The 12,461-nt window shown below is 42.6% G+C and overlaps 1 protein-coding gene across 1 annotated transcript in view; it reads left to right on the top strand.

Moving 5' to 3' along the window:
* Positions 1–12,461, top strand: part of msh3 (mutS homolog 3 (E. coli)) — a 237,635-nt gene that overhangs the window by 112,176 nt on the left and 112,998 nt on the right. The window contains exon 19 of the mRNA XM_073067310.1: positions 5,447–5,561. Within this exon, the coding sequence (XP_072923411.1) occupies positions 5,447–5,561 (115 nt within the window). The remainder of the gene's footprint in view (positions 1–5,446; positions 5,562–12,461) is intronic.

Below are 12,461 nucleotides of genomic sequence, written 5' to 3'. Positions count from 1 at the left end.
GGTCTTACTGACCTAAGACTTCCAAGATAACTCACAGCTCCACTCATTATTTTGGTGATTTTCTGCCTTTGCCTTATTTAGGTTAATTTAACTGGTCTGATATCATTCATTTATTTGGATTTGCTACTAACATACAAGGCGATTTCTTAGACTCCGAGTCATCGAGTGGTCTAATACAGAAACAGGTCCTTCAAGCCATCTAGTCTGCACCAAACTATTATTTTGCCTAGTCCCATCAACCTGCACTTACACCATAGCCCTGTGTACCCTACTCATCCATATACCTATGCAAACTTCTGTTAAATATTCAGATTTAACCACCTCCACTGGCTGCTCGTTCCACACTCTCACCACGCTCTGAGTGAAGAAGTTCCCCCTCAGGCTCCCTTTAGACATTCTACCTTATACCCTTCACCAGCCATCTCCTTGTGTGCATTCAGGTATCTCTTTAAAAAGACTACTCTTTGACAGTCTCCAAACTGATGGCGTCAATTTAAATTTCTCTAATTTTTGGTAATCACTCCCCTCCGCTTTCCCGGACTTCAATTCCCACCACTGCCTGTAAGGAGTTTGTACGTTCTCCCCGTGACCGTGTAGGTTTCTTCCCACAATCCAAAGAGGTACCGGTTAGTAGGTTAATTCGTTGTGGTAAATTGTCCCATGATTAGGCCAGGGTTAAATCAGAAGATTGCTGGGCAGCGTAGCTCAGAGGGCTGGAAGGGCCTGTTTACACATCTCAATAACTTGAAAAATTAACCATGTTTCCCTTTCTCTAACTCCTTCCCTGCTGTTATTACCTGCCCATCACCTTTAGCTCTTCCCCCTGGGTTCCCACCTCTTTCTCTTTATTTCTCTTTTATCAAATGGCTTTACCTCTACCACTCACCCTCTCCTAGCTTGTCACATCATTCCTTTCTTCCCCTCCCTCCCCTTCCTACCCTTCCACTCCCTGGATCCACCTATCACCTGCCAGGCTTATCTTCTTCTGCCCTACCCACACCGTCTTAGTCTGGTTTTCCTCTCTTCCTTTCCAATCTTGATGCAGGGCCTCGGCCTAAAAGGCCAACTGCCCATTCCCCTCCATAGAAACACGCACAAAATGCTGGAGGAACTTGGCAGGCCAGGCAGCATCTATGGAAAAGAGTAAACAGTTGATGTACTGGGAGTACAGTTAGACGAGAAGCTAGACTGGACTGCCAACAAAGATGCCTTGTGCAGGAAGGCACAGAGTCGACTGTACTTCCTTAGAAGGTTGGCGTCATTCAATGTCTGTAGTGAGATGCTGAAGATGTTCCATAGGTCAGTTGTGGAGAGCGCCCTCTTCTTTGTGGTGGCGTGTTGGGGAGGCAGCATTAAGAAGAGGGACGCCTCACGTCTTAATAAGCTGGTAAGGAAGGCGGGCTCTGTCGTGGGCAAAGTACTGGAGAGTTTAACATCGGTAGCTGAGCGAAGGGCGCTGAGTAGGCTACGGTCAATTATGGAAAACCCTGAACATCCTCTACATAGCACCATCCAGAGACAGAGAAGCAGTTTCAGCGACAGGTTGCTATCGATGCAATGCTCCTCAGACAGGATGAAGAGGTCAATACTCCCCAATGCCATTAGGCTTTACAATTCAACCGCCAGGACTTAAGAACTTTTTAAAAGCTATTATTAATGCTTTTTGAGATAGTGATTTAGATGCATATCATATTTTTTACTGAGTTAAGTATTGTATGTAATTAGTTTTGCTACAACAAGTGTATGGGACATTGGAAAAAAAGTTGAATTTCCCCATGGGGATGAATAAAGTATCTATCTATCTATCTATCTATTGAACTCTAAAGAAAGAAGAGAAGGCAGAGTAAGATGCAGAGGGGGAGGAAGAGCTACATGGTGGTAGATGATAGGTGAAACCAGGAGAGGAGATGGGGTGAAGAGCTGGGAAGTTGATTGGTGAAAGTACTCCATAGATGCTGCCCGGCCTGTTGAGTTCCTCCAGCATTTTGTCTTGTGTTGCTCCAGATTTCCAGCATCTGCAGAATCTCTTGTCTCTATCTCTCTTTTAAAATACATTTGACCGAGCTTGTTTCCAGAGGAACTGTTCAGATTTCCTTTATTAAGTATTCCTTCTGGGCTGCCCTCAGTACATCCTTAGGTTCTGTTAGTTGTTAACACAGAAGACGCATTCCACCGTGGGATAAGTAAATGAATCGGAATCTCTGCTTGTTACCAATGTTTGTCACTGTCCAGATTCCAGTACTGTGCAAAAGTTGTAGGCACATAATGTACTTGTAGCTACAGTACTGTGGTGATTTTATCTATTGCACTCTACTGCTGCTACAAAAATAAACAAATTGTGGACTGAGAGATATAGATAGTTGCCTCTCTGCCTGGAGGCCTGTGACCTGTGGTGTGCTGCAGGAATCAGCTGGGTCCATTGCTGTTTGTCATCCATATCAATGATCTGGACGATGATGTGGTTGAGTAGATCAGCAAATTTGTGGATGACACCAGGATTGGGGGGGGTGTAGTGGGCAGGAGGAAGGCTGTCATGGCTTGCAGAAGGATCTGCATCAGCTGGAAATATGGCAGATGGAATTTAATGTAGACAAGTGTGAGGTCTTGCACTTTGGGAGGACAGACCATGGTGTAGGACATAACACAGTGAACGGTAGGGTACTGAAGAGTGCAGTAGAACAGAGGAATCTGGGAATATAGATCCATAATTTCTTAAAAGCGGTGTCATAGGTAGATAGGGTCGTTAAGAAAGCTTTTAGCACCTTGTCCTTCATAAGTCAAAGTATTGAGATGGGATGTTATGTTGGAAGTTATATAAAGTGTTGGTAAGTATTGTGTGCAGTTTTGGTCACCTACCTACAGGAAGTCTGTTAATAAGATTGAAAGAGTGCAGAGAAAATTTACAAGAGTGTTGCGGGAACTGGAGAACCTGAATAAAGGGAAAAGCTCGATAGACGAGGACTTTATTCCTTAGAGAATAGAAAAATGAAAAAAGATTTGATAGAGGTATACAAGTTTATGAAGGTAGGGGATAAATGCAAACAGGCTTTTTCCACTGAGGCTGGGTGGGACTACAACTGGAGGTCATGGGTTCAGGGTGAAAGGTGAAAAGTTAAAGTGGAATATGAGGGGAAACTTCTTCACTCTGAGGGTTGTGAGAGTATGGAATGAGCTGCCAGTGGTGCATGTGAGCTCAATTTCAACATTTAAGAGAAGCTTGGATGGGTACATGGATAATAGGGGAATGGAAGGCTATAGTCCTGGTGCAGGTCAATGGGAGTAGGCAGGTTAAATGGTTCAGCAAGGACTGGATAGGCCAAAAGGCCTGTTTCTATGCTGTACTTTTCTGTGACTCTGAGAGTTGGAAGGGGGCAGGGAAAAGGGAATCATTGGTGGGAGGGAGTGGGAAGCAACAAAGAGACATTCTGTAATGATCAATAAACCAATTGTTTGGAATCAAATGACCTTGCCTGGTGTCTCAGGGCTGGGTGTGTCTGCACCCACTCCACCCCCCACCCCAGGAACTCTTTCTTTTACCTCCCACGTTGCTTCACCCTCGCCATTCCCGACATCCTTTGCTCCTGCCAGATTTATAAACTTGATCTCCACACCACATTGACAAATACAGCACTGTGCAAAAGTGGTAGACAACCTAGCAATATATATGCGCCTAATGCTTTTGCACAGTACTGTCTTTCTCATTCTTTTTATGTAAACTGAGTTATTTAAAAACACATAGAACTGGCGTAAGATTGTCATTGAATGTGGTTTATGCCTCATTGATGAAGTCTTTTAAGAGAGTATCTGAAACTACAAGATTCTTTTCCACCTCTGATCTCGAGTTAATGGCTTTCAGCAGAAATGTACGCTTCTGATGCTTCAGACCTCAATATCCAGCGTTCCGTTCAATAAAATGCCTGGCTCATTTGGTACAACTAATCCTTGGGTGGCACACGCAAAACCCTGGAATGGCTCAGCAGGTCAGGCAGCGTCAATGAAGGGGAATAAACAGTCGATGTTTCAGGCAGAGAGCCTTCGTCAGGACTGGAAAGGAAATGGGAAGGAGCTGGAATAGGAAGGCAGGGGGTGGGGAAGTAGCGCACACTGACAGGTGATAGATGAAGCCAGGTGAGGGGGAAGCAAATAAACAGTTGGTATTTTGGGCTGAGGCCCTTCATCAAGACTGAAACGTTGACTGTTTATTCCCCTCCATAGATGCTGCCTGACCTGCTGAGTTCCTCCAGCATTTGATATGTATTGATCTGAATTTTCAACATCTGCAGAACCTTGTGTTGAACTCTTGGGTTTCATCGTTTTGTGATGTTTTCACTTGTAGGATGGTTAAAGTTGTCGAGCGGGCATGGCATTTTTGCTGCTATTTCGATGTATAGTTTAATCTTGCAGTGTTTGTGTTTTTGGACTGTATGTTTCCTTCATCATGGAACTAAAAGAAATTGGCACTCAGTTAGTTTGGATGGATCCCATATTTATTCAAAAGCTCCAGTCAACCAATGCACTGGCTTCATTATCAGTGATTCATAGATTCTTGTTTCTTTCCCAGTCCTGTACCAGGTGTCAAAATAAGTGTTTCTGTTATTTTAATCAGCAAAGAATTCACAGTTGGTAGGAGTCCTAGAACAACAGCATGGCTGCTCTGCTGCTTGCTGGAGCTTCTGAACATCCAGTCATACACTTTGTTCTAGTTGTGACTCTCAGTTCTGCAGTAGCTCTCCGCACTTGGTAGCACCTTTGTTGAGAAATTTGATTGGATGGAGGTTTGAATCTGAATCTGAGTTGAAATCTAATGTGCACAAGAGATCCTGCAGATACTCGTGGAATATTGTGAGCAGTTTTAGGCCCTTTATTTAAGAAACTATGTGCTGGCATTGGAAAGGGCCTAGAGGAGGTTCACAAGATGATTTTGGGCATGAAGCAGTTAGCCTGTGAAGAACCTTTGACATCTCTGGGCCTGTACCTGTCAAAGTTTAGAAGAATAATGGGGCTATCTCACTGAAACCTATCTAGTATTGAAAGGCCTAAACAGAGTGGATGAGGAGAGGATGTTTCCTGTAGTCGGAGAGTCTAGGACCAAAGGACACACCCTCAGAATTCAAGAATGACTCTTCAGGACAGAGATGAGGAAGTTTTGTTTTGTTTAGCCAAAGGGTAGTGAATCTGAGGAATTCATAGCCACAGTCTGCTGTGGAGGATGAGTCATTGGGTTTATCTAAAGTGGAGGTTGATGTCTTGATTAGTAAGGGCATCTAAGTTTTCAGGGAGAAGGCAGGGGAGTGGAATTGAGAAGGATAATAAATCAGCCATGATGGAATGGCGGAGCAGACTCGATGGACAGAATGGCCGTATTCTGTTCCTATGTCTTATGAATGTAGAGATAATACCCTTTCATTCTTAAATAATAGAGGAACATTTTATGTTGATCACACAGACCGACGGTGCTTGAAGAAATGAGGCAGATAGTGATCAAGAAAGGAAGGCACCCTGTGATTGACGTTCTGATGGGTGAACAGGAACAGTATGTTCCCAATAGCACTGGACTGCATGTGAGTATTCAGTCAACATTTCCTCTGAATGGTTTGCAATGAAGCTGCAGTTGGCACCTTGACTGAATGTCTTCTAATAGAATCAGAATCAGAATCAGAATCAGACTTTAATCGCCAAGTACCTATGCACATACAAGGAATTTACTTCCGGCAGATGTTGTCTCTCTGCTCATAACAATAATAATGATAAATATAAATGAAAATATAGATTATACATACAGGTAGTGCAATCCAAGTAATAGTTAGCCGACAGTTAACCGGCAGTTAACTGTTCCGCAAAGTGCTCTTTGACCAGAGGTAATGGTATAATGACAGTACATTGGAATACATAATAAAAACTATAGATTACAACGATATATACATTCCAGTCCAGGTGTCACTGCTCTACGTTTTATATATTATAAAATTAAATAAGTAGTGCAGAATGAGAAACAGAAGTAGTAGTGTTTATGAGTTCATGGTCCATTCAGAAATCTGATGGAAGGGGGGTCATGCAGTGTGTGAAGTTACCATTACTAGGGAAAAGGTTCAAGGGAAACTGAAAGGTCTGAAGGAAGAGTCAGCTGGACTAGATTGTGTACACCCCAGGATTCTGAAGGAGGTGGTTGAAGAGATTGTGGAGGCCATGGTTAAGATTTTTACTGCTATGTTGTAAGTATTTCATTTCAGCAGTTCTGTAGGAGTAGTCTGTTTTGCTTTCAGCCTGTTTGGGTCTGAACTGGGATAAGAGGCTTTTGTTGTTTAACTTAGGAATGTGGTGTCAGCCAATCAGGACGGTGGAATTGGGAGAAGATTTGGCGAGGGACGCTGGTGTGGGTGGGGGTCTTTTTTTGGCAGGAGCTAACAGAAGACAAGGGGGAAGCTGGCTGAGGATGCCATCCCTGTTACACAGATGTTTTGTGCAGATGAATGGCTTCAAAGAGGAAGGACCAATACTCCCGTGGAAAACTCCCATTTGTTCAAGATGGATTTCGAGCAACACTTGGAGGGTGGTGTGTGCTTTCACTTGGACCGAGGGTCCAGCGCGTGAGTTACAGACAAAGCTCAGGATGAGTTCCAACTTCCGTGCACACTTGACTGTTTAAGAGTAATGGGTCCCTTTTTGGTTTTTCTTTTTTTCATTTAATAGCTGTTTGCTTAAACTAACTTTCTTAAATATACTTCAGGTTCATTGTATGTGGTGTATGATCTGTTATTTCTTGCCGGGGGCAGTAAATTACACAGCATTCACAAAAAACAGGGTTTGGGTGGGTGAGGCATTCCAACCTCATGGGTTTGATGGGTCCAAAGTCATACACATCCTAGGCGTACGCAGCCTACGAAAGGTGGGTTTCTCACCGCGGAGCCCAGTGGCCGTCCAGTGTTCAGAGGGTTGCTGAGCCGCATTTCCAGAGATTCCCCAATAAAAAGGGGTTTCATTAGTAATGATCTTTCAAGAATCACTAGAATCTGGAATGGTTCCGGAAGACTAAAAGATTGCAAATGTCGCTCTACTTTTCAAGAAGGCAGAGATGCAGAAGGAAGTAAACTATATGCTAGTTAATCTGATGTTAGTGGTGGGGAAGATGTTGGAGTCCATTATTAAGGATGAGGTCTCAGGTGATGGAGCCACAAGATAAAATAGGCCATAGTCAGCATGGTTTCTTCAAAGGAAAATCTTGCCTGTTGGAATTCTTTGAAGGATAGTTAAAGGAGAACTGGTTGATATTGTGTACTTGGATTTTCAGAAGGCCTTTGACAAGGTACCACACAAAAGGCTACTTAACAAGTTACGAACCCATGTTTTGACAGGAAAAGTTCTAGCATGGATAAAGTAGTGGCTGATTGGCAGGAGACAAAGAGTGGGAATAAAAGGAGCCTTTTCTGGTTGGCTGCCGGTGAATAGTGATGTTCTGCAGGGGTCTGTGTTTTGAACTGATTCATTTTACGTTATGTGTCAGTGATTTGGATGATGGAATTAATGGCTTTTTGCAAAGTTTGCAAATGATTTGAAGATAGGTGGACGGGTGGGCAGTTAGTTTTGAGGAAGTAGAGAGGCTACAGAACTTAGATTAGGAGAATGGGCAAAGAAACTGCAAATGGAATACAGTGTTGGGAAGTATATGGTTATGCACTTTGGTGGAAGAAATGAAACGGTTGACTAGTTTATAAGGTGAGAGAAAATACAAAAAACTGAGGTGCTACGTCCTTGTGCAGGATTCCCTAAAGGTTAATTTGCGGGTTGAGTCTGTGATGATGAAGGCAAATGTAATGTTAGCATTCATTTCAAGTGGACTAGAATATTAAAGCAAAGATGTAATGTTGAGACTTTATAAAGCATTGGTGAGGCCTCACTTGGAGTATCGTGAGCAGTTTTGGACCACTTTGCTGTGAAAAGGATGTGCTGACACTGGAGAGGGTACAAAGGAGGCTCATGGAAATGATTCCCGGATTGAATGGCTTGTCATATGAAGAGTGTTGATGCTGTGGGCCTGTATTTGCTAGAATTCAGAAGATTGAGTGGTGACCTCATTGAAACCTATCACATGGTGAAAGGCCTTGATAGAGTGGATGTGAAGAGAATACTTCTTATGTTGGGAGAGTCTATGACCAGAGGGCACAGCCTCAGAATAGAGGGATCTCCTTTTAGAATGGAGATAAGGAGGAATTTCTTTAGTTATAGAGTGGTGAATCTGTGGAATTCTTTGCCATGGGCAGCTGTGGAGGCCAAGTCTTTAAGTATATTTAAGGCAGAATTTGATTGATCCTTGATTGGTCAGGGTGTGAAGGGATATGGGCGAAGACAGGATATTAGGGCTGAGAGGAAAATTGGATCAGCCATGATGAAATGGCGCAGCAGACTTGATGGGCCATATGGCCTAATTCTGCTCCTATATCTTATGGTCTTATGATCTAACAAGCCATTCCTGAAACATTGAGTGTGTGCCTTCAGGCTCCTGTACCTCTTCCCTGATGGTAGCAATGAGAAGAGGGCATGCCCTGAGTGATGGGAGTCCTTAATGATGGATGCTGCCTTTTTGAGGCTTCACTTCTTGAAGGCTGTATGCTGAGGTGGCTCATTCCCATGATGGAGCAGAATGAATTTACAGCTTTCTACAGCTTATTTCCATTGTGTCCAGTGCTCCCCCCTTATACAGCCAGTTAGATAATTGATTATTGGAGTCTTCCAGTCTCTTTGAATCATATCCAGGAACTTGTTGTTTTAATGAAACAACAAGAGATATTCCATGTGGAAGAAATGGTAATAGAAGATTCTCTGGATTAAGAGTATTTAAGTTCTAAAGCATTTCATGTGAAGCATTGCTGTTTGGAGTTTGGGTTTCTCTTCACAAGCTAGGATAATTGGAAAGGTTTGAAAGAAAATTGTTAATTCAGGCAGGAGAATAAATAATCTTTTTTTTATTCCAACTGCTCTTCAAATTATCCAGGGAACAGAGTTTGGAAAAATGTTGATCTGAAATGATTTTTCAAGTCTCCATGTGTGTGAAGCAAGGTTCGTTTCAGTGCCAGGCCTTCGCTAGTGCAAAGGGCTGCCATTTGTCTTAATTCGATGTATAGTGCACAAGGAAAATGCACCTGATGTTATTGCTGTGGGATTGTGGAAAATATGAGCCATGTCAGTTCTCAGCTGATGTATTGTTTTGCTGAAAATAAAGCCACTCCATGGGTGAAGTTGAGGTTAATGGCTTCATATAGGAAAGCAAAAATGCTAGAAATTCTTAGGCAGCATATAGAACATAGAACAGTACAGGCCCTTCGGCCTACGATGTTGTGCTGGCCTCTTAACCTACTCTAAGATTAATCTAATGCTTCCCTCCCATTTAGCCCTTCATTTTTCCATCAACCATGTGCTCATTCAAGAATCTCTTAAGTGTCCCTAATGTATCTGCCTCTGCCATTCCCCCCTGGCAGGTCATTCCATGCACCCACCACTCTCTGTGTAAATAAATATGTGAAGAGAGAGACAGAATTAATGTTTCAGGACAAATTTCCAAGTGTGGGGAGTCTTTCCAGTGTTGTTTCTGAGGGACGTCCATTTAGAACAGAGAGTTCTTTAGTCAGAGGGTGGTGAATCTGTGGAATTCATTGCCACAGACAGCTGTGGAGGCCAAGTCATTGAGTATACTTAAAGTGGAGGTTGATGGGTTCTTGATTTGTCAAGACATCAAAGGTTACAGGGAGAAGATAGGAGAATGGGGTTGATAAATCCGCCATGATGGAATGGCTGAATGGCCTCATTCTGCTCTTATGCCTTAGGGTCTTATCATTTGAGACAGTACGTTGAATGCATATTTAATAAAATCCCTTCCACTTGAAACATGAACCCTGTTTCTCTTTCCACAGGTGCTGCCTGGCCTACTGAATGTTCCAGTATCTATATGATTCATTCAGTAAAATTGTTACCTGCTTTTGCATTTATGTTGATGGAATACTGTATGTAATCATTCATGGATGTCATACACAATATTTGTTTATTAATAACTGTTTAAAAATTATTGGGTTTAATCTCAGGGACTGTCACCAAGATACTTTAGAACTCAGAGCGGCACAGCATAAGAACAGGCCCTTCAGCCCACAATGTTCTTCTGAACTAATTAAGCCAATCATGGTGAATTAAACTAATCCCTTCTGCCTGCACATGATCCACATTGCTCCATTTTCTGTATATGCATGCTCCCATCTATGGGCCTCCTGAACTAGTGGGGACAACTTCATTCAACTTCACTTGCCCCATCACTGAACAGTTCCCACAACCTGTGGACTTGCTTTCGTGGACTCTTCATCTCATTTTCTCGATATTTATTGCTTATTTATTTATGATTATTTATTTTTCTCTTTTGTATTTGCGTAGTTTGTTGTCTTTTGCACATTGGTTGTTTGTCTGTCCCGTGTGGTACATTCGGTCATCAATTCTATTATGGTTCTTGGATTTACTGAGTACGCCCGCAAGAAAATGAATCTCAGGGTTTTAAAAAAAAAATTTTTTAAACTTTTAAAATTTTTTATTGAACACAAACAAAAGCAGAAACACTAAATTCCACTAACAAAGCCAGGGAATCACACATAAGCAGCAACAAATATATAACTGTTAACTTTAAATATACAAATAAACAAGAACATTCACTCTAAATACTGTTGTATATGCTGATAAATGTGTACTTTGATAATAAATTTACTTTGAAGACTTAAATGCCTCTCGTCCTCGTCGTGGCTATCCCTCGAGGTCGAGGATGACGGTCTTCGTTCTGTTGATCTATTTATGGGCTCTCAAGTGGCTTATGAGTCCAATCTTGGCTTTGAAAGTTCTTCCACAGTCAGGACAGGTAGTTCCAGATGGCAGATCGGGCTTTGGTTGTTGCTGCCTCTCTTTCCATTTTCCTCTCTTTTCTTCTAATTCTGCACATCTGTTGGCTTCGAAAGTTGCTGTTCCATCTTGGATGATGGTTTGTCCTTGGCATTGGTTTCCCAATTGTTGATGTTGATGTTACATTTCTTCATGTTGGCTTTTAAGATGTCTTTGAATCTCTTCCATTGTCCGCCTCTTTTACACTTGCCTTCTTTAAGCTGGGAGTAGATTTGTTTCGGCAGACGTTTGTCTTTCATCCAAGCAACATGATTCGCCTCCACCACTTCCCCAGGCAGCACCTTCCAGGCACCCACTCTTGCCTCTCATTTGCTGCCCTATGTAGCTCATCTCTCCTCTGACCCCATGGGTTCCGTAAACACCAAGAGACTTAGGGACAAGTTCCTCCCAAGTATACTTTTGTAGAAAGAAAGAATGTGCGGCGGATTGGTAAGAACATCCCTTCTCTTGACCCTCTTTAAAAAAAAAACTGCTTGCTCTTGTTCTGCTGTGTGGTGAGCTCTAGCCAGTAGATATTTCCTGTTCCAGAAACCTGTTCTGAATAATAAATTAGGCCAGCTCCACACATTCTGGTGACCTCTCTGCACTGGGCTGGAATTAAATCTGGTACCATTTAATTTTGATTCTTGCAATTATAGGCTAATTTTTTTTTTTGAAACTCCAGCTCCTCTACATTAAAATACGCGTTGAACTTGAATGCAATAGAGATCAGTAGAGGCGTAGTAAAACTTGTATAAATGGAGTGCCCTTGGGACTTCTGCAGTTTTCCAGCCATTGGATATTCCTCCTGTAATATCCAAACAAGGCCTCAGTTCACTTTGTAGCATGTGGCACTATGGAGTAGTAAATTTTCCAGTCAACCGGATGAGTTAAGTGAATGGGAAATGTACGCGACTTCTGGAACTGACTGCAGCTGTCGACCTGCTCACCTTCCTGACTCCCAGCATTCCAGTTTGCGGTATTGGCTTTGGCTGACACCTGGGTCCCAGCTACACAGCAGATCCTTGCACTCCCCACTAGCCCTCCGGATCCTGACTCGCATTCCTGACTCGAGTGAGCCTGTGTTTCCACACAATTACATATCAGGTTTTTGAAGGTTAGCTTTACGTGGACGCAGGATACTAATTTTTCCCTTTTGACTTTTATCAACGTTTCTTTTTAGAATATTATTCACAATAACACAGATTTTAAATTCTGTCATTATTCCTGCCGCTGTCTGTAAGGAGTTTGCCACCGTGACTGTGTGGGTTTCCTCCCACATTCCAGGGTTAGTAAGTTTTCGGCATGTTATCGTAGATAAACCCTGGATACTGCCTGGCCTGCTGAGTCCCTCCAGCATTTTGTGTGTGATGCATTTTGATGTTTCAAAATGCATGTAACAAATAAAGTGAACCTTTCATCTTTAATTTTTGTGAGGCGTGACAAAATGCTTTGTGAACGTTGCGTCTTTTGCCAGTACTGACTAGCAATGCCAGTATATCTTGTGGATCTGCCATATGACTTATTGCACCACATGAGGAGGGCTCCTCCTCAGT

The sequence above is a fragment of the Hemitrygon akajei genome, chromosome 2 (assembly GCF_048418815.1).
Source record: "Hemitrygon akajei chromosome 2, sHemAka1.3, whole genome shotgun sequence".
In the NCBI taxonomy this organism is placed as follows: domain Eukaryota; kingdom Metazoa; phylum Chordata; class Chondrichthyes; order Myliobatiformes; family Dasyatidae; genus Hemitrygon; species Hemitrygon akajei.
Note: the sequence above shows the minus strand (reverse complement) of the source record. Positions and strands in the feature narration are given on the sequence as shown.